Genomic DNA, 26,775 nt, shown 5'->3' on the forward strand with positions numbered 1-26,775 from the left:
ATTTGCATACTTTAAAAGCTGCGTGAGGGTCTGGCTTCTAACCAGCCTGCAGTCAGATGCTATCTTAGCCCTCCCCTTTGGGACACGCTCAGGTCTTGGCGCACCCTCAACAACTGGGAGCCACTAACAATAAAAACGGCTGCTTGGACAATCACAAAGTTTTGAGAGACAATCAGAGTTAAGGTTCATCTCCTACATGAGGTCATTCCTTCAAGACTGGGAGAGGTGGCTGTTTTATCTACGGCACAGAAACCAACACAGAGTCAAGAAAGATAGAGAAACAGAGGAATATGTGTCAAATAAAAGAACAATATAAGACCTCAGGGGGGAAAAAAACTTGATGAAATGGGGATAACTAACTTACCTGTTATAGTTCAAAGTAATGGGTCCTACAGATGCTCCCTGAGCCCAGGAGGAGACTGGATGAGCACGGCGAGAACGTCAACAGAGACAGAAGAACGTACCTAAGAGAAGGGTGCCTGGGTGGCTCAGTACCTTAAGCGGCTGACTCTTGATTTAGGTTCAGGTTATGGGATCAAGCTCTGAGTTGGGCTCCATGCTGGGAGTGGAGCCTGCCTCTGATTCTCTCTTTCCCCTGCTCCTCCCTGCCCCACATGCTTGTTCTCTCTCTCTCTCTCTCTCTCTCTCTCTCAAAGGAAAGGAAAGGAAAGAACCAAATAGAAATCACAGAACTGAAGAATACAATAACTGAACTGAATATAAAATTTACTGACTTTGGAGTTTGGTGATGTTTCACACGTGTGGTTAAATGCGTCTGATTCCATGCATTTTCCTGTTATAAAATCAGACACCACCAGGACTGAATACCTACCTTATTCAGTGGAAAAACTGAACAAACTAGCCTACTCTAGGCAACAGTTACCCATCCCCCTCCCAAAGTTGATGGTAACCAGTGTCAACCTGCTAAGAATATTCCCTCATAAAAAGCAAATAGGAATACGGTGTACAGATTCTTTATACCTTACATATCCATTATCAGGCACCTCTGGGGATGTTTTTGGGGGGGGGGAAGCAAAGCTCTGCTCAGAGAACAAGATTGCCAAATGTTTTGATTTCCATTCAAGAATTTCTAGAGCTCTCTGTCCTCTCTCTTTCCAAAGAAATGACATAATATTTAGGCAGGAAAATGTCTGTGCGCAGCACAGGGGTGGGGATTCCTGCGCATATATTTACATGTATGAGATACTTCCACACAAATATTTTAGTGTTTCTATTTCTACAGTGTACCCTCCTTTTATGAAAAATAATACAACTGGGGCTGTCGCTCGTTATCTAGCCCTCAGCCTTGGCCCTCATCCAGCTATAATTTTCAATCTGCAGATTGTTCCAAATTCACTGAAATGGAGTCAATGTCTGCAAAGAAGCAGTGTCCTCAAGATGCCTATTGTCTTCATACTCTGCATCTCTCAAATCCCTTCAGGGGAAAGCTTAGCACATCTGCCATTGCTTGGATTTACAACAAGAGTTCACTGGCTGTTCACAACTGATGTGATGATCTAGCCATCTAAAAATGACTACTCCAGGATATCGACCATACCCTGAATTTGATTTATTGTTGACAAGGTTTAGCCCAATGTAAATATTTTACATTAAAAAAAGACATTCTTAAAAATTTCTTCCCATGTGACTTTGGGCTAGGGATCCTGTGGTGCCCAAGGCAGACACGGAATCCAAGCTTTTGCCTGAGATTTCAATAATGAGTTCTCATCCATTTAAGATTCTGGTATTAAACTTGCCCTCTTACCTACATCCTTCCTCTGGAGTACTGAAGGTAGGCAGTACTGAAGGTAGGCAGTGGGCACACATAATAAATTTGTCAGTGCCCGTTAAGAGTCACTAGTGATGAAGTAGGACAAAGACAAGAGTTGGTTGTGGTGGGGAAGGGAACCAGAAGAAGCACAAAAAAAGTCTGAGGAATGAAAGAGCATGATACTTGGTGTAAACTATAACTATTTCCAGCTTTTAGCTCAAAGAGTAAAGACAGGCCAACTCAGGCAAAGCCTTTATGCCATGCTAAGAAGCTTGAAGTTTATTCTATGAATGAGTCATAACTAAAAACATTGAGCAGATCTATATTTTATAACTCATCTTCTTCTTTTCCTTCCTAGTATTTGGTTAAAACATATGAGGCTGCTAATTAACATTGATGACCTCATAAAGGCCGAACTAATACCTAATAAAATCTGAAATTGTATTTTTAATTGTGCATTCATTTGTTAAATGTCTATCTCTATGGTCAGATGGTAGGCTCTAGAACCAGACAATCTGGGTTTACCTCCCAGGTCTATTAGCTGACTCAGGACTAGTTATTCAACCTCCCAGACTTTAAAATGGAGCAATACTCCAGAGAGTTAGGAGTTAATACATATCAGTGCTTGGGAAAGGACCTGGAATATCATAAGCACCCCTTAAATATTAATAAATTATTATAGTTATTATTGCAGTCTTCGCATCACATCCGTATGACTGTCCAAATGCCAATGTCAAAGGTGTAGGGTGAAGAAAGGAATGCTAGAGCTAGAAATGGAAGTAACACCTTCTTTTCATTAGACTCCACACTTCTGTAGTACAGTTCCCTTGGCTGAAGTTCAATTACTAATCCTAAGGGAACATCTTCTCAACCCTTTAAATATGGACATGCTGTGTTAAAATTCCACACCTGAGGGGTGCCTGGTGGCTCAGTCAGTTGGGCCTCTGGCTTCGGTTTAGGTCATGATCTCAGGGTCCTGGGATAGCCCCGAATCCTGAGTCAGGCTCCCTGCCCAGTGGGGAGTCTGTTTCTCCCTCTTCCCCCGCCTGCCCTCGTGCTCCTTCTCTTTCTCTCACTCTTTCAAATAAATAAATAAAATCTTTTATAAAAATTCCATACCTGAATTTCTGAATCATACAAAATATTTACAGTAAATGAAATGGAGTCATTTTCATCAGAAAAAAAAAAACCTGAGTTTTTTTTTAAAAAAACAAAGTATCATAAGCCTTTTATAAGACAACAACGAAAAAGGATTGATATGCAAGTGTTCCTGGCCTTTCTCCCTTTGTGGTTCCCCAGAGGGTGATGCAGACTCAAGAGGAAAGAGTGAGAAGGGTAAGGAGTTTGAGTTAGGGCTTGGAAGGCACAATTGTGCTTGAGAGAGAGAGAGAGAGAGAGAGAGAGTGTGTAGAGAGAGGAATTTGAAGAGATAAGTGCAGAAGAGTTATGGTTTCTAAGGGAAAGGATGATGAGGAAAGTGAGATTTTAAGAATTGCTGTGGTCTATATATCCCTGTTCTGGAGTTAGAGAAAATCAAGAAAATGACTTACACTATTTTGAATTTATTTTGATTGCTGTACTGGATTTCTTTTATTTCAATGCCTCCCCCTGAGACTGGACTGTCTGGGGGAATGGATCTTTAAGTATTACAACTATATTTTGGATTCTCTTTCCCTAGCAGAGTTTTTAGTGTTATCTGAACTTCTGTCAAATATGGTTTTTATGGTCAGCCCTCTTATACAAATGAACAAAGCAACATTCTACCTTGGATTATCTATTTATTATATGGTCCTCACCTCTGTAAAACCAATTAGCACACATTCTCCGAGACCACCAGCTAAAAGCATGTGATTATTTTGAAATGAACTCAAGTTTTGAGCCAACAGAAATTAAAAACCAGTTCAAGCACATTAAGAAATGTCTCATAAAACTGAACTCTTTTGACAAAGTACTACTTGTTAGTAACTGCTAATGAATGTCTTCGAGCTTGCATTCAAGTTAAAATGTTCAGGCTATGGAACGGATCTGCAATGATTAAAATCTTTTTGTGCATCAAGGTCTTGTCCATGAAGCAGCTGCTTACTGTGGCTATGGTGCTCAGGCCATTTCAAGTTTTGGACAGGGCTGAGCAAAGTCATTGTTTGAGAACCCAGGCAACGCTGATTGCCAACCACCCAGAACAAGTAGGGAAAAAGAGAAGAGCTTAGTGATACCACAGTCGTCAGCTTTCTCACAGCACCAAGGGAGACTAAAATAAAGGAAAGACCCTATGGAGTTAGGAGACCTGGATTCTGCTACAGCTCGCCACTTACTTCCCATATGATCATGGGTAGAGTTTCTGCATCTCCCAAGTGAGCAAAGCCCTTACAGCTAGCTCCAGCATTCCGGTCTATGAAATTGATAAATAAAATTTACCTCAGGGTGTTTTCTCCCTAATCAAAGCAACCAAGCTCCACTTTCTTCAACATCCAGTGGTGTATTATCCCACTGCCTTCTCTCACTCGGTATTCTTGATTTTCACCGGAGACTCATCAGGTCAAAATTTACACCGGGGGTGCATGGGTGGCTCAGTCACTTAAACGTCCGACTCCTGATTTCAGCTCAGGTCATGATCTCAGAGTTGTGGGACTGAGCCCTGTGCCAGGCTCTGTGCAGAGTGTGGAGCCTGGTTGGGATCCTCTCTTCCCCTCTCTCTTTGGCCCTCCCTGCACTCACGCATGTTCTCTCTCTCTCTCTCTCTCTCAAAACAAAACAAAACAAAACAAAAACCCAAAAAACAGAAAAAAAACAAAAAACCCCATAATCCACCTTTAGTAGGTGTAAGCCTTCTTGATGGCATTCTGCATATACAGATCTTCCTCATCCTCTGTGGCAAAGTTTTATAAAATATATGGTGTCATTTATCTTCAAGTATCTCATACATGAGGTAACGACTTTAATATTCATTCCTTAACTTTCTCATAATAGTATGTAAATCATCTCACAATAATGGTTAATAATAAAAGTACCACTGATTAAGAATTGATGTGCCAGATACTATCCTAAGCAGTCTAAGTAATTCTCACAACCTAAATATATATATACTTGCGAAATATATATTTATGTATACACACATACAGACATATCTGTGATTTCTGTATACAAAGATATATATGTGTGTACATACATAAATCTGTAGGTATATCTATCTATATACACCATTAATAAGCACATTTTACAGAAGAAACCAAGTTTCAGAAAAAACTAAGAGTCCAAAGCTATATCGCTTATCATTGGCACAGACTGAATTTGAGCCAGATCTTCCTGTGTTTTTAAACACTCTGCGCACAGTTCAGTGTCTATGGTCTCTGAAAAGCGATGTATATAAGCTATTCTCAAAAATACAAAATAAGCTGTGCGATATCTTGGAAATAACACAGAACTTGGAGAAAAGTGTCCTGGGTCCCTTTTGGGGTCCCGCTGATGACAGACACACTGTCTTAAGCAAAGTATGCATCTTTCCTAAGACCTCAATTTCCTCTTGTTGAATGAGGGATTTCATGTAGATAAGCTCTAAGAGTTCCTCTGGCTCTAAAGAGGAATGATTTGGTTCTGAAAGGTACTGTTTCTACACTGAGGAAAAGTACTCAGAATTCCAGCTCTTCAGAACAAAAGGTTAACATCCTCTCCAGGAGCGAGAAAACAGCTCTCATCAAGGCACCTTCAGATCTTAGACGGACGATCTTAGTAGAGCCTTCCCTACAGTTCCTTCCTTAGAGCACGGGCCTTTCTACTTTATAGCACACATCATGGCTTGTGGTTACAGACTGACTTGTGTGCGCAGACTGGAGGCTCCCAGCAGGTGAGGACCATGTCTGCCCGCTCACTGTCAAATCCCTGCCTGGTGTCTAGCACAGGGCCTGACCTGAAAAACATGCTCGATAACATTTGTCAATATTTTAAAAGGGGCTCATGGCTTCTAGGTTTTCGATACTGGATGACTTAGAGCTGATATTTCTTTTTGCCTTTCTTAAAGAGTCTGGTAATGAATGAGTCCTTCATGCCATAGGAAAGATGTAATTAATTTCTCTTCTCTTAGTTCTTAGCATGTAGGAGAAGCCAGCGATGGGTGCAGTCTCCTACAAATATACAAATCACAGCACACACCTTGAGGTTCCAGCACGCCTTTCCTAACCCTTAGCAATAAATACTAAAGGTGACAATGTGAATGTGTGTATGGATGCAACTATATCTCATTTAAATCTTGCAAGAAAGGAAGTGGTAAGCTGAGGCCTACTCATTTAGGAGAAGGGGTGGATAAATGAATCCTTTTGTGCTTGGTGTTCTTGGCAAGAGCCAGCTGCAAAAGGACTCCTGTCCCCTCTCTGGGGCTCTGCTGCCAGGCCCACCCAACCTCACATATATTATAGACCGCTGTGCCTCTCAGCCTGGAATGTACGACCAGGAGCTGCCACAGCTACTTCAGGGAGAGTGGGTTTGTGAACTGCCCCCATCTCCCTGCCACTTATCCCTTGGGGTGTGAGATTATAGGGCTGGGGAGCAGGGGGAGCTACAGCCCAGCATGGCTGAGGCTGTTGGGCAGCCACCCGGCAGTGGCTTGTTGGCAAGGAAGGGATCAGTCTACGACCACACGGAAAGCAGACATGCTGACTACAGCATGCAGCAAAGAAAATGAGAGCTTCTGCCTGCGTCTGGTGGGCTAGGGTGGGAGGAGGGGAAAGGAGGGGGTGTTGGGGAGGGTGCCAAGCTGGGCTGTTGATGAAAGTGTGGGAAGATTCCAGGGGAGGCATTTTGCCAACTCAGAGGCAGTTGGGCTGATTTCTTTCCCCTTTCTTCTGCTCAAATGAGAATTCCTGCTGGGTGGGGTAGGAGCAGAGCCAAGAAAGGAGTGATTTGCTGGGTGAGCATGGATGCTTGGACCTAGGAAGTATGTGCCTGCCCGCTGGGACCAGGGCCAGGGGAGGAAGGAGAAATTAAAGGAGGGGAACTGAGGGGCAACGGGAATAAAGGAGAATAAAAGAAGAACACAAAAGGAAATGTCCTAGAAGGAGAAAACAGGAAAGAGAGATAGCAGGTCACGTAGACAGGGAAGAGACTCCTTTCTGTGCTGTTGAGCAGGCCTACCTACCTTCCAAATGTCAGAATAAAATAATGTTCACATGAAACAGGCAGCGAAAGACCACATGGTACAGTGTAAAGTAAACCGACTGCTCCTAAATTTTTCCTGGTGGCTTTTCATTTCCATGAGAATACATTCTTCCCAAATAGCAATGTTGCCTTTTAGGTAAAACAGAACAAACAAAATGGTATCACAGAAAGCCCTATACCACTTCTAAAGATTAGGAGAATATTACTTAGAAGTATTTCCTAAAATATAATGTAAAACACCGGAGTCCTAAATTGCTCTTCTTGGCCTTGCTAACAAAATATGAGAACTATAAAGATCCTTTTGTGAGGAAATCTAGAGCAGGTTTGACAATGTTGATGCGGTGAATTCTACTGTGAAGTGATGTCACTTGAAGCAAGTTTTCTGATGTCCCTTGGCGGAGGCTTGTGAGGAGCTGAAAGGTCATCAAACCAATGTTGCATTTTTTTGTTGCAAAATCCCACACATTCTGGCCTGAGAACCAGTCTCCTACAGAGACTAAGGCATATTTTGGCTAAAGTGCCTATAGGATGGATCTGATTATTGATCGATTATAACAGAAGACCCCAAATCGTCCTTTCCCAAATCTAGGAACATCAAGGCTTTATGAGGCCTTGCAAACTTCCTTTCTCCCTCTGGGACTTCAGCCACCACCTCGTAAACAAGCCCAGGATAGCCTGATAGCATCTGAGAGGCCCCCTAAAGACCAATCTCGTGGTCATAGACAAAGTGGTTATAGACCAGGTTCCAGCCAGCTGATCCCCAAATAGGTAGGAAAACCCAGCTAAGATCAGCGAGGCAGCCTACCCAACTCCTAGCTAATGACACTGTTTGAGTTGGCACAGCTGAGACTAAAGAAGCTGCCCAACTGACCCAAAGATTCATGAACAATAATAAATACATGCACACATACACCAACCAACCAACCAACCAACCAATAAATAAATGTGTTAAGCCACTGAGATCGGAGAGCTTTTTTTACACAACAGATAACTGATACAATTACACCCAAACCAGAGACTCACCTGTGCATTCGTACTGCAGACCTTTCCCATAATAGCCCTTCTCACAGATGCACTCAAACTGACCCGTGTGTGTCCCACATTTGCAGCTTGCCATGCGGTCACAGCACTCCTGGCCAGCTTCACACAGATACGAGCAATGGGACATATCCTCTTGAATAAAACTCCCAGAAGGCAGATCTGTCGATGACACAGGGTAATAAAAAACAAATTAGCAGTTCAATGGTACATTCTCCAGTTGTGAAAACTGAGGTGCAAATTGGAGAAATCAGCTTTTCATATCCGTCCAATTCCCAACGGCCCACCCCTCCCACCCAAATATGCATGTGTGTCCTGCGCACGATGACAGGCTGGGACTTTGTTTTAGCCAGTGCAGTCATTTCAGGCTGGGACCTCCTTGTAAGCTCTCAAGGCCACTCGGGGTCAGGCAGGAATTAAGCCCTTCGGCGAGGAATCTCCAGATGCAGCAGGAAGTAATACAGTCGGTTCCCCAGGTCACTCCCCTGGCTTCCACACCAGAAGTGTTCCACTGTCACAATATGAAGTCAGGCAGCAGTAACTAGATGTCCAAAACCCTTTTTCAAAAAGATAAATAAAATTACAATCTTAACTGCTGCATAAGGGTTTGGATTATGAGCTACTGGCTTAAGAACAGATTATCATCACTTCTATAGTTATTGGATAAAGACTTAACAGCACCACACAAACTTAATAATAGAACCTGAAGATGGTTTCTTTCTCAATGTTAAGTAACTTCTCATGTTTTATGTGACTGGAGATCATACTGATGACTTCAGCCATGTTCTGAAGTGAGGCATGCTGGGAAATCAGTAACTCAGGCAGGGTCATTCAGAAAGTGACTTAACAGGGCAGGGTATGGTTGAATATCGATCCAGAATGGATGGCCTAGAATCAGGCAAATAATAAGTTTTGTTCACTCTGCTGAAGAAGTTCAGAAGTCTTAGTCCAAATCCCTGGGCGGGTGCTGGGCCCAGATAGAGTGATGGGCCCCTTGCAGGAATTCAAATGTGTGAGTCCGAGCAAGACACATGCACTGCAACTGAACACCCGGAAAGAAGACTGGTGATGGCCTCATTTATGCAACATCTGTGTCTATGTCTTAAGATTCTGAACTATACACCAGGGGCAAAGTAAAGAGAGGATTCCAGCCACAAGGGAAAGAGGCTGGTACAATCAGGTACCCGATTAACACTCCATCTACGAGACTGCGGTATGGGTAAAAGGTCTGCAACATGCACACTTAGCTCTGAGGCACTGGGCCATGGGATTATCTGGCAGTAGAGTAACGTAGGACCAAGAAAGATCAGGCTACCAACATCGGTACACTGGCATTCAGGTCTGAGAGAGGTAAGTATATGTGTTACGCATGGGGAAAGCTATTATTCTGTAACCCAGGTCTACTGAGTATGGCCAGAAACATGGATGGTCTTGAGACCAAAAGTGGATCCATCCAAATTGAAAATAGCTTCAGAGGACTTAAAGGCAGGGAATATGAGGCTCATTTCCTTTGAGTTGATCATGTCTTAGCAATAGGAACAGGATCTTTCCTTACCTAACCTGGAAACTTGATCAGAGAATTATGCATTCTAGATATTTGCTTATTGTAATAAAAGTGATGCCTTCTAAAACTCTGTTGCAATACTGTAACCAAAAGAACACTCTATCCCAACTCAGCTTCTGGGTCAACTTGGCATTAGGGTTCTAGAAGGCTCCAATCCTACAAGCAGAGGGATGGTAGGACTGGAAATTAGTCTTGTAGAACACAGCGGGTAACACCCATGATTTCAGAATCCCAGCTAGTAACAGCCACCTGGCCTTCCCACTCAACATACCACTTTTCCCTGAGAAAAGGAGAAATAAAGGAAGCCCCACAGGTACTGAATTTCTGCCATGTGATAACACTACACTTAGTAATATTTAAATATTTTATTTAATCCTCTTGACAAAACCATATGTATGCATTATAACATCTCCATTTTAAAAGCAGAGGAAGTGAGGCTTGTAGATGTTAGATAAATTGCCTATGGTAAGAATAGTAGAAGATGGTTAATGAGGCCTGTGGATAATAAGCCCTCAGTAACTTTTCCAATCACTTTGTATGTACAAACCCATTGAAGCCTTGTGACACTCCTATAGAGGAGGTACTATTCTCATATCCTATTCAATTAACAAGAAACTTAAAGAGGATAAAAGCTAAAGAATTTGCCAAAAGCGTCTCCACAAGTAGGTGACTTAAATTTTTTGCTATATTCATAGCTAGTCTGAGATCCTGCTCTTAAACGCTTCTCTTGGAACTATGATAGGGCTGATCTCTTTCTTACGAATATCACTAATTGCCTGAAACCTCACATGGCCATGATTTGCCCATGAACCTGAATCTTTCACATGGATACCTTCAAGGATCAAGCCTAACTCGCTGCATGGTTTTGGTCTGAGGCTGGATTTCCTGTCATTCCTTCCCAATTTTACTTTCCCGGGGGGCTTACCAAGACACATGCCCGTATGATGCCTGGAAGTCCATCTAACCTACACCACACAACTAAACATCCTTACAAATGGTATAGAGCAAACTCTAATGAGTGGGTTTACTGACTTCTTTCCTTGTTGGGGTAATGCTCTTCAACATATGCATAAGCACACGAGTCTTCAGACCACCAGGTCAAGAAGTACGTGTTAAGTATTTATTGTCCCTTTATCTTCATGTGTATTTCTGGAAACACTCTGGTGAGATTCACTAGGTCTGTCTCTGCATGTTTACTTCATTCTTCCAGATGACTATAAATAGATCTAAGTCAAGGCTTCCCGCTCTGTGTGTGGCCTCAAAACACACCTAAATTCATTCCATTGATTCTAACGGTTCCAGGTGGGAGCGTATGGACAGTCTAGTGAAAACCATCACGGCTGTTACAAAACAAATAAAGCAAAACAAACACTCTTGTTGTGAGTCAGACTGTCATGTCTATTTATGAAGTTCAGCGCGTCTCCCAATACACCAAGGACACACGGGCGCCATGCTCAGGGAAGACTTTACAGGGTTTGCTGTTTGTTACCCACCAACAAGCTTCAAGCAGGAGGAGAGAAGGACCCCATTAAAATGCATCACGTCATGCCACTGGGTTTGCCTCACCTTCGTGCAATGCCCGGCGAGCTAAAGCCTCAAATTCTTCAAAACTGTGAAGCAGGTAGCAGTGCTCCTCCTTTGGGGTGGAAGCCATGTCATTCAGTTCTCGAATGTTCCCTTGCCATATGCCAAACGTGAAGATCTCCACTCCAAAATCTCGCAGAGATGCTGCAACTGGCCTGGGATCTCCCCCATTGGAATATCCGTCGGTAATGAGGAATATAACTTTTGTTGAGTTTTCTCTAGAGTGACGAAGAATTTGCTGTAATGAAATAAAGGAAGTTAGTATAAGTCTGAATTGCATCAGCCTACTATGTGCTTCCCCTCTTATATAGAACAGCGTTTGTGAAGATCATTAGCATGTCACGAGAGTGAGAACAAACCCTGATCAATGAGAGTAAAACAGAAACAGGCACAGACCAGCGCCTACGATGACCTTCTCACAGACCCACAAAAAACCCTAAAAGCACTTAAAATGTATCACTGTCATCAGTGGCAGCATCCTCATCCCCTTTGCGCACCTTGTTAATGAAGAGCAGCAAATGCTTATGGAATGAATTTTTATTCATATTATTATCACTTATTATGTTATTTTTATGAATTTTCAGGCTCTCGACAAATGAGCCAAATGTGAGTCCTATGTATCTCTTTCCAAGTACACCCAGCTAGCTGCCCATCTCCCGACTTAGCTGAACCACCTCATGATCATATATCAAAAGTCTAATCAGAAGAAAATTTAACAGAAAATGACTTTTCCAGAGTTGATAATGGCCAACCTACTTCCCATGTTTGTTTTTCCACTGCTCCTCCAAAACTCCTCTAGAATTCACTCAATTCTTCATCTTTTGGGGACCACCCAGTATTAGCAAAAAATCAGCTGATTTTGATGCTGTCCTATCTTTCTGAGAAAATACAGATTTATTCAATCTGACACTTGGGCTTTACTATTTTAGGACAAGTGAGTTATGCTTTATAATCTGCTATCCCTTCTCTATAGACAGAGGGGGAAATGAAACCTTTTTATTAAAGGTATCTATTTATCGTCACATCATGATGCTTTATATCATACACTGCAAAAAGCACAAGGAGTCCAGTGGGGAATCTGGTATCGTAATGGAATTTGCTATTGCTGCTTTCCATCAGAAATGGGTTGGAAAGGTGAAGAAGTGCCAGGGTATATTTTCTGACAAGTTCTTAGAAAGAATTCAGTATATTCAGAAGGTAGTTAGGAAGAACGACAAGTATATCCTATATTTTGTTAAAATTAAAAGGAGATGATGAGATTTAAAAAAATAAAATAAAATTCATATAAGGAGCGGACGCAGTTAAAAGCTCCAGATTCTCTCAGATTATATGATCCATGTCTTCATTAGTAGAGAACTCAGAGTGACTGACTCTAATTTAATAACTCTTACCAAACTTTATTACTGTTCGTGAGCTAATTAGATAAAGCCGCTAAACCTGAACTTAAAGACAATTAAAGGAAACTAAAAATGACTCTGGAAAACATCTGGAAAACCAGCAATTTGAGAAGTATTCAAACACTTCACCTCCCGCTCTCAAAAGCCTACTACCGCTAAGGGCCAAAGAGAATCAGAAACCAGCCTGAAGGAGCAACTTCTGGCCAAATAAATGATAATCTGAGTGTCAAGAACAATAACAATTGAAGGGAATTTCAATGCATCCTACATATCTACCTTTTATCATATGCATTTACATTGAAATGTGTATGAACATTTATATTTTCAGTTAGTACATACCCCAGGTGAAAAGCCCTATTGATATAAATAATAATTGGAAAGGACAGAGATACACACACACACACACACACACACACACACACGATTTTTTCATTCAGGACCACCTCTGGGGGGGAATCCAATCATCCGTGATGGGCGGCATGAAGTGAGGTATTGGTTTGTCTTTAGAGATACACTTCAGGCTTCGAAGGGCAGCTCCTAGTTCTCGCACTCCAAGATGAGGCAACTTGTGTTTACACTGGCCTTGCTCTTTACCACGTGATAAACTCTCTCTTTCTGGGTTGTTCCACTCTGAATCACAACCTAACCTCCACAGACACTCCCATAGGATTTTGCTCCTTTCGATTACCCTCTCTTCCACAAGACCGTGGAAGGAAACTACTCAAGACACTAAGAAAGGAAGAATTTGGATGGAAGTAGAAGGAAGGAAAAAAGCAAACTGACTTTTTCAGCGTGGTATTCTGGACTTGTCTGGCACAGAGTATGCATTCGTAAATATTTATTTGATAAATGAATTAATGACGGAGTGAGTGGACAAACTCTAGGATACTCTGAAGACAGTTGAAAAAGAGTTGGTCTTGAGGGAGCAGCAGGAATGTACAGAATATTTGTGTGTGCACACGTATTTTATTTTGTATAGTTTGGTACAAAAAAAGACGAGGGTTTCTTCTTGTGTGTTTACTGTCCTACTGCACAAATACTATTTTATAATATTAATTGTAGCTCACGTCAAGGATATTCCTTAACATTCAGGTTAGGATTTAGGGATTTTGCGGAGCTTTCTTGCTGTACTACTCATTCCGTGCAAAGCACATTAAGCTAGGATTCCATTTTTCTTCTCTTCTTGCAGGGAATTGATAAGTGTTTACCGGAACCGTTATATCTGTTGGCAAGACAATATATTAAGCTTAAAATAGTCAGAAGAATAGCAGGACTACTAGTCCAAGCAAAGAATTACACAAGATCTGGGTTTGGAATGCACTCTAAAAGACAGAGGAGGAGTGGATGATTTACTGAAAATATTTTACCCCCTTCCCCCAATCTTTGTGCTTCATCATACTTGAATTAAAACATAATTCAATAAAAACATTTTCATCCCACAGATCTAAGAAGTAAATAGATCTGTGGTAATGTTTGTGGAATGTGGTAGAGGCCTGGCACTTGACTCTCCTTTCAGGGTTCCTGAAATAGTTTACATCATCTGCTACCCTTGTAAGGTATTGTGAGAAATAGAACCTTCTGGTCCAGAATATTGAATGAGGCAAACCTTCTGCTGCCTAAGAAAAACAGGCAACGTGGACATCGTAAGGCAAAAGGTTATCACCATCTGTATTGTATCAAGCCTCTGATTAGCTGGTATAAATATCTGGCAGGGAAGTAAGCGCCCCTTGTCCAGCAAAAGTCACTAGAATGATAAAAATGCAGGGTTGTGTAACATTGTTCTAACACCCGAGATCCATCACCATTACACAAGACTGCAACCCCACCCCTATCCCCAAGTCAGGCCACAAGGGAACTGCTCTGAAAAATGGTCTTGAAAGGAGAAGAGAAGTCACAACAAATCTGGCATGGGGACTATATTTGCCCTGGGGCTCCATTAATTAAAATACGTGTAGAAAGACTACTATCTATCCGCGGCACAACCCTGTGGTTATCTGCCACGGCCCCACGTGCCTAAAGATGCTAACTGGAGAAGCTCCTAAGTCATCCTTGAAAGAAGTTGTTTGTTTAAGTTAATATCTACTGTGACTATTATCAGAGCCCCTCTCCTCCAGGGGGCCAGAAATTAGTAAATATTTTCAGTGTTTCAACTTGTTTTCCACACGTATTTTTTTCCTTGTTAGGAAATGTTAAGTACAAACAAGACACCAGAAGCTACTTGTAATACTTCCCTTATCCTTCAAATTCTAAGATTTCACCAAGCTGCATCTGTTATTCAGTTAATATTTTTAATTTGAGTACTCAAATGTTCTTCAGTTGAAGCAATGTTTACGGTTCTGTACTTTCTGGGGGAAAGAAGTTCTTTGTCTATTGGTTCATCATTTTCTGGATTTCGAATATTCTCTCCTTTTTCTTCATTGTTTATCTCATCTTCCTTCCTTCTGAGTTTGGTGGAAATGTCTGAAGCTTTTCTTCCCTATTCCCTCCCCCACTCCCCCTACCCCCACCCCCACTCCCCCCACCCCCGCCCTTGGAGCCACCCCCCCACCCCAGTTTGCAGTTTATGTATTCTTGAGTCTCTTCCTTTGTGCTTCTAATTAAGAGTTAATCCTGGCATTGCATTTTATTTTTCTTGTGACAATACTTCTTTTTCTGGCACATGGTTTGTTCCCATGTTGGTCTATTGTTTATCCCCTCGTGTCTCATCCTCATTTCACTGTTTTACTTACTTACAGGCATGGGACAAACGCTTTCTAGGATTTCTTTCTATTTTTCAAAGTGAATTCTTGTACTTTATCTGTAGCTTACATTCTAGCTTTATTTTACTTGGCAGAAGCTTTTCAAAGAAGCCGCTGGATAGCGGGGTTCTATAGGAGAGTGCAAGGCAGGACAGATAGATCCTCATCCCAGGAGAAAAAATTACCGAAATCCAAGAACAGGCCCATCAGAATATTCTTATCAACCCAAGATCTGCAAAAACAACTTGAAGATTTAGAAGAACACACAACTTAATATCAAGATAGGAAGAAAATAAGCACAGTGCAATGGTGTTTGCATCACAAGGACTTAGAAAGTCACAGCCTCTATGAGGACAAGAACAGAAAGCTATAGAGAGAGAACAGGCTAAGAAGAAAACGGACAAGTGTAGGTATAGAGGGATTTTATAAAAAAATTATGAAGGAAACCCAAAATACAAGGAAAGACTTAGAAATCCACATTGGTGGTAGTGAGATAAAATGTCAGAAATTCGAACAGTTTAGTACAAACTTTAGCATACAAAGCTGCTGACTTGTCTCACTTATAACCATAGAAATACAATTCCAAATAAATGCTTCCAAATCAAATTCAAATAATATTCAAATAATCTTTGTCCTTTGTTTAATAAGGCTTATTACTCAAAGGCAAAAATTGGTTAAAATCAGTAAACCTCTTGTTGTAATACAACACAATAATTGTCCCAAATAAAACAATAATCTAAGATGCTAAAAGTTATTTAATAAAATTAATTTCTGCCTATTTTAATTAATAAAAAATTAAGAATAAGATGCCTTATTAATATAACAGATTGTCTATCTCAAAGCAACAATGTAAATCATGCTTAATTGTGAAAAACTTGCAAATTTCTGATATAGATGGGAAGTGAGTCCGCAATTCTAAATATTTTCACTATTATTTTAAAATCCTTTGGAAATTTCCAGCCAAGGCAACAAGACACAAAACCAAAATAAATATTACACTTCTTAAAGTTTCTGCCCCTTCTCAAACAATCAATATTAGAAAATAAGGAACTGGAAAATGCATTCATCAAGGCTACCAAATAAAGTATTGAGGTCTTTATAAAAATCTTTTACTCATTTCTAAGGAAAAATAAAGAAAAATAACAGAAATATAGATGAGTGTTTTGACAAAGAAAATAAAGACCAAAAAAAAAAAATTCTACTTGTCAGAAAAATGGGAAAAACATTTAATTTCACTAAATCAGAATAATGTGAGTTAAGTAACAGTAATACTATTTTTTTCACTTCCCAAATAGCCAAAGATCTTTTTAATTAAAATTTTATAAAATTTATGAGGAAACAGCTATTTCTACTGGGGATGCCACATGGACTCGTAACATTTGGGGCACAGTGTGACAAAGTGACAAGTCTTAAAAATTTCACACGATTTGAACTAAAACTCTTCATCTAAAATTATCTTCAGGAAATAACCATGGATACACAGGGGAAAAAATTAAAAAGATGTGTATCCCAGAATAATCTGCAATATAAAGAAATGGAAACAGTATAAAATTCAAACAATAGGTACTGTTTAAGGAAATTACAGGGCAATCATGAAATATCATTAAAATAATACTATTGCATAATAATACACTTTTAAAGTAGGTAACCCAATATGATGATTTTATTACATTAGTGTGCATGTATGTGTGCCTGGACTGCATGTGTGGACATGTATGTATTTGTATGGCCGACAGTATACACATCAAAATGTTGACTATCTCCTGGTTGTATTTAGGGAGTTATACTGACTTCTATTTTGTAGTTTCGTATCATTTCTAAATTTTTACTTTCTCCTCTCTATTCTTCCCCTGAGAAATGTCATATGAACTCGGAACTTGGGAGTCTTACCTATAGATAATGACTCCTAAATCTACATCAAATCAAACTCTTTTTTTTTTTTTTAAGATTTTATTTATTTATTTGACAGAGAGAAATCACAGGTAAGCAGAGAGGCAGGCAGAGAGAGAGGAGGAAGCAGGCTCCCTGCTGAGCAGTAAGCCCAATGTGGGGCTCGAACCCAGGACCTGGGATCATGACCTGAGCCGAAGGCAGCGGCTTAACCCACTGAGCCACCCAGGCACCCCACAAATCAAACTCTTTAACTCGCAAGGTGAAGTCCCATTGGTCCAGTGGACCTTTCTGCCTCAATGTTCCACAGAAATCTCAAACTCAACATGTCCTCTCCATGCACAAAGAAGGGTTCCTTTCTCCTTTATTCAAGATACATCAAATGTAGCACCATCATCTATCCCACTGTACAAGTCTGCATCTAGGAGCGATTAGGACGCCTCCTTTCTGATCTATCATCTACAGTCATCCATCCAGATCTACACCCTTCACTTCCGAATTATCTACCTACCTTGAAATCCTATTGTTCTAGCCTCAGTTCAGGTACTTCTGTCTGGATTATTGAAAAGCAAGAGTTACTTTACGGTCTCCGGGTGAAGTTGCTCTTCTTTGAATTCATTTTCCGACCTCCCCTTAAGGCTATTTTTCTGAAATACTAATCCATTCATGTTTTAAAGCTTCCATTATTTTCCCTCTATCTATAAAGTGTAAATTTCTTTACATGTCCTTAGACTAATCAGTCCTATACTTCCAGCCACATCCCCACCACACCCCATCTCCTGCCTACTTCCCCAAACTACCTCTCACACTATGTTCTCATCACAGGGATCTATTGGAAGGTTTTGGAACATACCATTCTTTCCTTACGTTTGCTATACCTGGAAGTTCTTAAATCTTTCCCATCTCCTAACATGTTTACCTCTACTTTTAATAACCTTTCAAAATCCAGATTAAAGTTCACCTTCTCTTTGAAATTCTCCCAAATTCTTCTGCTGTGCATATTAAATCCAATTCAATGTTCCCTCAACATTCCATTACACTTACCCCATCATAATTATAGTTAATTTATCTGGCTATATCCCCAAGCTAAACACAAGATACTCTAAGGCAAGAATTAACTATTTTATTTTCACCCAACTGATGATCAAAAAATTACTATGAAACAAGAGGATGAAAGAGTCAATAAACATATGCCTTAATATTCAACATGCAGAATAAGTTCTAAGCCAAACACTGTTGTTACAGTAAATCCTTTTCTGCAATTGTGAAATGAAAACTCTTATAAATACTACATTTAAACTTATTTCACCAAATCCAAATGGAGCCTCTATTTTATATGAGGTACTATGCTAGGGTTTTTACTTATGCTATTTGATGCTACAATAGAACCATTAACTAAAAACAAATAAGCCAAAGCTAAAATAATGACAGAAGTCTATCTGGGAAAAATATTCTACAGTAACTAAGTTTTCCTGTTTATATTATAATACAAAATAAATCATATTTAGGTATCTAATATGTCTCATTTATTTTAAGTATTTACTGAGCCTTCACAGACTGAAATTCTAGTATTAAAAAAAAAATCTTGGCTCAAATAACATTTAGGCTATTTGTTATAGTCTAGCTAAATCACAGAAGAATCAGAGGGTCAAAAAAGAACTTAATCTCAGATTTATGGTCACAGAGTTTTTCCACCCACATACATGCTTTTGTTATTAAACATGGACACAAATCACTTTCAAATGGACCCATAGAGACAGTACATCAAATTGGGAAATGGTGTGCACAGGAGTTGATGGGTAGTAGATTAACTTCAGACTATAAAAAACAACAGAATAAATAGGCAAAAGAATAAACAAACTTCTAATAATGCTGAATTCCACTACTCATTCGATAGACACACAAGAAATAAAGAAAATCTGGATAGCATAAAGACATCAGAATCTGAATACAAATGAAAAAGGGCTAAATGACAGACCATTTTTAAGTGAATTGATAATTTGCTACAAGATAGCAAAATCATATTCAACTTGACTGTTAGTTTTGTTATGAATAAATGTATAAGGTGATTTCAGTTGACATGTTAAATGCCTGTAAAATATGACCAAGGGAGAGCACTTACAGTCAAAGATGTGATGGAACTTTTTCATGTGCCTCACATTAGGAGGGTAAAGAAAAAAGTAAGATGATCTCAAATGATGTTGGACATCGGTTTATGATTTTACAAATGACTGAGGCGAAAATACAGCAGCACTTACTTAATAACACAGTTATCATACACCAATGGGCAAAATCATGTTTGAAACAGTCTCACTAAACTCAGGAAGAAGACAAAAATGCCCCATCACCTCTATGTGCGAAGTCTAGCTAATCTAATGAGGCAAGGGAGAGATCAAAGTGTAACAAAAAAATTATTCATATTTCAAAAAAAGAATCAAATTGAAAGGAAATATTGGGAGATGTTGAGAGTGATACACCAGAATATTTTAATTGCAAAATTTTGTAGTAAAAGCTGACCAGTAATACTTAAAAATTTAACTGTGGTAGATCTACATGACAAAATATACTTGAAAGGTAATTTTAGGAGAATTTTATAGTATGGGAAAATTTTCATTAAAATAAAATAATTAAATTAAAAATTATAGACTGCAACTTTACTACAGATCTACATATAATTATATATGTATTTACACATATACATGACAAGAGTCTGAGACAAAACTATAATAGTTATTATATTTTCCTATTTTATCTAAAACTAATTAATGGGTGTATTACTTCCATAATAAGGAAAAGAAGCAAAATTTTAGAGAAATACTTGTAAATGGAAGTTAATAAAGGGTTACCCTCAAAGGTATTTTCACAGTTTCAAGATAAAAATTTTTTTAGGAAAGATGTTTTGAACATACTTCATTGCCAATAAAAATTGGATATCCACTTTATTAGCTTAAACAAAGTAGGAAATTTATTGGAAATATACAGGAATATCTCTCCAAACCCAAGAGCAAGGAGAAGAACTGAGCCTCAAAAGGGACTGGAACCAGGGGGCGCCTGAGTGGCACAGCTGGTTAATCATCCAACTCTTGGTTTCAGCTCATGTCAGGTTGTGATCTTGAATGTACGAGATGGAGACCCTGGTGGGGCTCAGTGCTCAGCATGGAGTCTGCGTGAGATCCTCTCTCCCTCCGCCCCTCCCACTCATAGGCTCTCTCTCTAAAATAATACAGTTAAAAAAAAAAAAAAAAAAGAGGGACTGGAACCAGGAACAACCAAGCTGCAGGAACCAATGGCTACTCCCTCTGATCTTCCATCCGTCTGGTTCCTTCTGGGGCCATGCTGTTTCTTGTCTCAGTTTCTACCAACACATCTTGGTTCAATCCTTATACTGATGGGATGCCTCTGGTTCTCTGTGCATAGTCTTAACTTTATATTGCCCACCTACTGGCAGGAAAAAAAAAATCTACTCCCTCGGGTCATTTTTGTGTCCTACTCCAAATTCCCAAGAGAAAGAATATAAATGATTCACTTCAACCTCTAAATTGCCACTCTCGATCCAAACAGAAAGGGACAGCCTCTCTAGGTGGGCAAAGGACTGAGGATGGATGTGGTTTTCTGTGAAAATGATTGTTGACTGACACAGACTGTAGAAGAAACGAGCTACAAATAAAGGAAAGAATTGAATGCTACACTTGGACTTATCCAGTAGAAAAACAGTTTTGAAAATTTATCAGAGCAAACTGTCCTTCCAGAAAAACATCAAATGCCAGGAAACAGTGTAGATTTTGGGGAGAATTCAATCGTAAAATTTTTCCTCAGAAAGTACAAAAATCTTACAATTCAAAACTGTCAGGGAAGAAATGATGTCTTCTTACTAGGTATATTATAGTATCTATGAAAGAAAAATTTATCAGGAGCTTAGATAATATAAAGGACACAGATAATCTAACCATTATACTGCAAATATTTGGGCTTCAGGAACCTAACTTTTCAAAAAAGCCAGACAAATGTACGGACACACGGAAATTCAAAGGGGGTGGAGGTTGAGAGGAGATTTTAAGTTCATGAACCTACTGTGTATTTTGTTTTTTATAGTTATCCTAAATTTATCAAAAAACACATTTAATTGTGATATTTATTAGCGTTCCAAATAAATGACACTTTGTTTTGTTTTTCTTTTTATGTTTGTTTTGTTTTGTATTTTGGCTTGTATAAATGACATCAATTACCATTCTAGAGCAGAAGATTCTGTGCTTCATATATTAAAATAAAAAACCCTGAAATTAAACCCCAAATGATCTGACTTTAAAAAATTAGAAAACTTATTATATGTAAAAAGTTAAATCATCCATCAGAGACTCTAACAATATTTACATATGTAATCATTCAAAAATGTTGGCTTTTAAAATTGCTTTGAGAATAATATAGTCTGGCGGATTAACTAATTCTTATAATTACATGCTTACCCTTACAGTGTCAGTGTTCCCTAAATATGCACTGGATACATAAGAAATCTAGTTCATTACCTAAGGTATTTAAAGAAAGACTTTTCCAACCATTGGTGATTATGGAGCTAATTGCTAAAGCGAGGATTCTTTTTACCTGAAGAAACTATTAGAAGAGTCATAAGGAGATTTTGTTTTTCTCTTGTGAAATGGGATGGTGCATGGAAAAAAAAAGGAATATTATGATGCATGGGAACATTGTGTATCCCAGATTTAAGATAAACTGAATTTAGCTGGAAGACCAAGTTTTGTATGGAGATTTGGCATATAAATTTATAAACCTAAGTTTGGGCTATACAATAATTTGAAAGAAGGACTAGATGTACCTAGGACGAGGAAAATTACTTCTGTTGAGTCATGTCTGTACTTCAATCAAGAGTGTGAGGTTGAGGACCTATTAAGGATTAGAGAAACTTAAGAATATAGAAATGGGAAGAGGCCAGATAGAGGTGCTACAAACCATGGCCTAGGGACCTTGGTCTCTGCAATGGCTGGTAGTTGTAGCTGTGAAGGCACATGAGGTGGGAGACGCAAGCCAATGAAAGTATATTGTACAAAAGAGGCATATAAGAGCACTGGGCTGCGTGGGGGTCCAGGGGGTGGGAGAAAAGGGCGACCACTTGGGACTAGCATGGGTTTATAGAGTGTCCATTCAAATGACAGTCTCCAAATGTTCACTCCTCCTGGTCCCGCATGTGCTCCAGGAGGCCTCCTGCTTGGTCATCCACAGACCGAGTCCCCATCACAGCTGCCCTTTCTGCCTCACGTTTTGCAATGAACTTCAGTGATGGGTATATACCAGAGGACCCTGCACCTGGCAGATCTTCAACAACAGAACAGGGGGTAGTCCTCCCCGGTGGTTAAGGATTTAGACCCCGGCTCAGATGGCCCACGTGGGGATTTCAGTACCTTGACTTACCAGCAGCATAACTTTGGGTCAAGTCACTTATGTCCTCTGTGTCTCGGTTTCCTCCTCTGTACTTATGGGATAATAATACTAACCACCTGGGGGAGAGTTTGCTGTTGGGAGGATTTAATGAATTCATATGGGGAAAAGGGCTTAGAGTGGTCCCTGACGAGCAGTAATTACTCATCTCCATTACCATGATTAGTAAAAGAAATTGCTAGCGTGTTGCTGGAATTATGTCTGTCAAGCAGATAAACCAGACAATGGAGCCAACATTTTGTTCAAAGCTGTGAATGAAAACAAATAATCCTATTTGTGGAGACTGAGAAGATAGGTCAGGGGGTTTGGGAAAATTATGACTCTCTAGTAATGACCATACGATCCCACCAGAGCCAGGAAGGAGGGGATAATGCCCTGGGCAGAGGAACAGAAAAAGAGCTTGACCTTTGCTGTTATGAGAATGACACTGAAAAGGGCAGTGTGGACAGTGATACGGAGAGGGGATGCGAGTTCACAGTTTGGATGCCTGCAGATGCCCTTCCGAGCTCAGTGCATGGAGTTCTCCACAGAGGTGTTGTGGGGTTGGCCCCCTTGACCAGATTTAGGGGGAAAAAGGTAGGGAGTCACACCTGCCTGAGAGTCTACTCACTGTGGATTGCTCCCTTGGGAAAGTGATCTGAAGAGTGAATTGGCTAAAATTATTAAAATCCGTCATTTGAGAAGTCAAGCATCCCCTCAATAGTCCTTTGAGAAGATATCATAACCATCCTCGTTCTAGTTTGAAATCAGAGAAGCACCATATTCTCCTTGATATACCAAAATTCAAAATTCTAAATAGCCAAAGATATGTCTTTTCCAGAACTCCAAAGTTATAATGAATATCATTTTCTACCCCGGGGCATATATAAAATCCAACAAGATATGATCTCTGTCGTCATCAAATGGAGGGGAGACAGGCATCACCTCCACAACAGGTGCTCTGATGGAATTACATCCCTTGTTTCCCTATCATTTCCTTATTTAACCAGCTACATCCCTACAGTATTTCTCCACATTTTGGAAACATGTTAAATAGGTGATTAGCGATTACTCGGCAAACCCCTGCAAAGTTCTCTGTTGCTAGGCCTTCGACAACCTCTGCCTACTAAATTGATAGTAGGTCTTATTCCTTGAAACAGAAGGAGATAACAGAAATTTTGAAAGAGCAGAAAGTGAAACAAAATAAAGAGAAAGCCACTGGTGCTTTCTGGGTCTGTAGACCAGCAGATGCTGGCCCATGTGTGTTCTTTAGAGAATTCCTCCCCTTTCCTCAGATCCCACTTTCTAGGAGTCTACATAACTTCTGACTACTGGAGTTGTCTTGCTTCGTGGGCAACCAAGTCACTTAATTCAGCTCCTTTCTGTGGTTCTCCTCCATCCATGGAAAAGTCACACCTCTTCACTTTATAATGTGCCTATAGGGCAGGCCATTCCTGAGGCCCCTTCTTTCCTGCAACAGCAGAGCCTGTCCATATGTCCCTGTTGTCACATCCCACACTTCCAACCACCTGCATCTGTATCTCTTCATCGGAGGGCTTGCTTTGGTGCCTAGAGACCACTTTGCCCACTTGCAGGGGAGGTGACAGTGACAGAGAATCGGTGCCCTCCATGGGACCCCTCCCAAAAGTGACAGATGAGAGCAGGTCTAGAAATGCCACAGATCCCTCTCAGTTGTGGTCATTCTAAAGCTTAAAATCTACACTGGCCACGCGGTGAGGCTCAGCACTAGTCATCTCTTCTGTTGTTGGTTCCTTTCCCTGTCTCCCATCCTCAAAGTAGACTAGGATCATTGCCCAAAGAAGCAAATTGCTCCTGAATCCTCATCTCAGGTTCTGCTGCTGCTGAATCCAAAACGGAAACACTGGCCATGTCTCTGGCTTGCTTCTTCTCCATGAAATAGGCAGAGAGACAAATGAAAGCTTCTGCCCAAGTAAATTTCCAACCAGTATATAAAATGCTCATCTCTTTGCTGAGTTGCTGATAGGAAAGCACTATGTGAGGGACAGAGAGATCTGCTTTCAGTATGAACACTGCTCTCCTCCAGGATCCCAATGCCTGCTGTGCTTCTCTGTCTCTGTTTACCTCTTGCTCCCAAATTCTCTCCTGATAGAGACTAGAGTTGGGTACTGGGCAGGAGGTGAGGGGGAATTGATTTTGGGGGGTCTGTTCTGCAGGCTGTGAACTCTGAGCGAATGTATCAGTCCCAGTTACTGGTGGCTCTCTTCAAAATGTGGAATGATCAATGTTCTTTAGGGTAAACCACGGATCCTGCCAAATCTGGGACAAGAGTGAGTTCCACATAACATCCTGTTGCAGATGAGTATTTAAAATACAGATTTTTATTACCGACCAGATACAAAAAGCCTAAACTTTGGTGTCTTTTATTGCTAGAAGATTCCAACAATAACTGCCTGAAATCATTACTTCTGAAGCAACATTTAAAAGCCAAGTGTGCATATTTTGAAGGAAATCGTGACTAAAAAGAGAGCAATCTTGGCGAGAAAGAGTAATGTGAAAAACATAAACAAAACTTGCTTAATTTCTTTCAAAGTGAATTTCAGATTCATTTGGAAAGGTAAAGTCCGTAAAATAGGATTAAAATGACAAGGCTTGCAAATATGACTCAGCTGGTGTAGGTCAAAATGTGTGAGCCAAGTTGAAAGAAATGCCAGGATCAAAACACACCATCAAACAACACATCTGAATGTGCCTGAACATTCTCCATCAACAACAGCAGGCAAACAGACTCTCTTTTACTGCACAGGACAAAAAAAAAAAAAAAAAAAAAAAAAAAAAAAAAAAAAAATCACAATAAAAAATAAAGCTTGAGAGTTAGAGAATTAATTGAGGAAAATGGGTCCTTTGAGGCAATCATTTCATTTACATGTGATAACATTAAAGAGTTAGCGTCCTTCTTCCTTGAGACATGTTCTTTGATAAGGATTACCAGCAAGAGTGAAAGACACTGACAGGGCAGTGGGTCAGCATCCCTCTTGGTGTGTGACAAGACAAAGGAGGGCCACATTCTCCTGACCTCTCAGCAAGGTGATGGAGTCCGTTTCGTCCACCATCTGCAGCCTCAACACCCTGCTCTGTGTCACGTCATGGCCAGCTGTCCAGGCTCCTCTCCTCAGTGACTGACTAGCTTGCCAAGTAGTGGGGAAGAAAAAAAAAAAAAAACAAAAAAAAACAAAAAAACCCACTATTGTCTGTGTGCAGAGTTGTATGTGAGTCTGGATTCTCAAGATCCAGAGTGGCACCAGGACAGAAGAGAAGGACAGCTGGAGTGAGTGACAGGATCCGAAAGGTCAGCGCCACTTTCAAACCAGTATGATTCTCCAGCCCTAAGAGACTCAATGCTACAGCATTCGGCATCTCTCTGATAAAGAAAAGACTAGAATTCTATCATTTCAATTTCTTGATAATAAGTGAAAGTATTATTTCATTTCTTTTTTAAAGATTTATTTATTTGGGGGGGGAGGGAGAGAGAGAATCTCAAGCCCACTTCCCACTGAGCAAAGAGCCCCACACTGGGTTCAAGCTCAAGACCCTGAAATCATGACCTGAGCCAGAATCAAGAGTTGGACACCTAACTGACTGACCCACCCAAGTGCCCCTAAAATGTCATTTTATTTTTTAAATTCCCGTATTGGGGAATAGAACACAATATTCTCCTGAATATTTAAGACAAAAGCTGAAACATAAAAGGGCGTTCATACTTGAACCCAATCACTTCTGGCTATGCCTTCAGATACCCTAAAGGTAGGTCTCCAATCACCTGTGCCCAGGTGGACAGGGATGTTTTACTTCCTACTATGCAGTGCGTGTTCACTGTAAATACTTTTTCAAAGACAGTAGAAATGGATTAAATAGGTAAATATACTACCTGTAGATAACTTCTGTTAAGATTTAAAAATTTTTCTTCACAGTTTTTTCTGAGTGTGTATATCTAATGAAATTGGACCTATGTTATATATACAGTTTTATATACTGATGATGAACACCCACAGAAAGTTTCAGCTCATGTAATATGCTGATTTATTCTGTCATTAAATAGTTTTTAAAAATATGATTTAAGGGGCATTTGGGTGGCTCAGTGGGTTAAAGCCTCTGCCTTCGGCTCAGGTCATGATCTCAGGGTCCTGGGATCGAGCCCCACATCGGGCTCTCTGCTTGGCAGGGAGCCTGCTTCCTCCT

At 40.1% G+C, this 26,775-nt stretch overlaps 1 protein-coding gene across 3 annotated transcripts in view; it reads right to left on the reverse strand.

The window, feature by feature from the left end:
- SVEP1 (sushi, von Willebrand factor type A, EGF and pentraxin domain containing 1) overlaps positions 1–26,775 on the reverse strand; it is a 179,526-nt gene that overhangs the window by 142,550 nt on the left and 10,201 nt on the right. For all 3 annotated transcript variants that reach the window (XM_047700074.1, XM_047700073.1, XM_047700075.1), the window contains exons 2-3: positions 11,088–11,343; positions 7,943–8,119 (exon numbers count right to left, since the gene is read on the reverse strand). In XM_047700074.1, coding sequence (XP_047556030.1) covers positions 7,943–8,119; positions 11,088–11,343 — 433 coding nt within the window. The remainder of the gene's footprint in view (positions 1–7,942; positions 8,120–11,087; positions 11,344–26,775) is intronic.

Source organism: Lutra lutra, chromosome 13, assembly GCF_902655055.1.
Source record: "Lutra lutra chromosome 13, mLutLut1.2, whole genome shotgun sequence".
In the NCBI taxonomy this organism is placed as follows: Eukaryota; Metazoa; Chordata; class Mammalia; order Carnivora; family Mustelidae; genus Lutra; species Lutra lutra.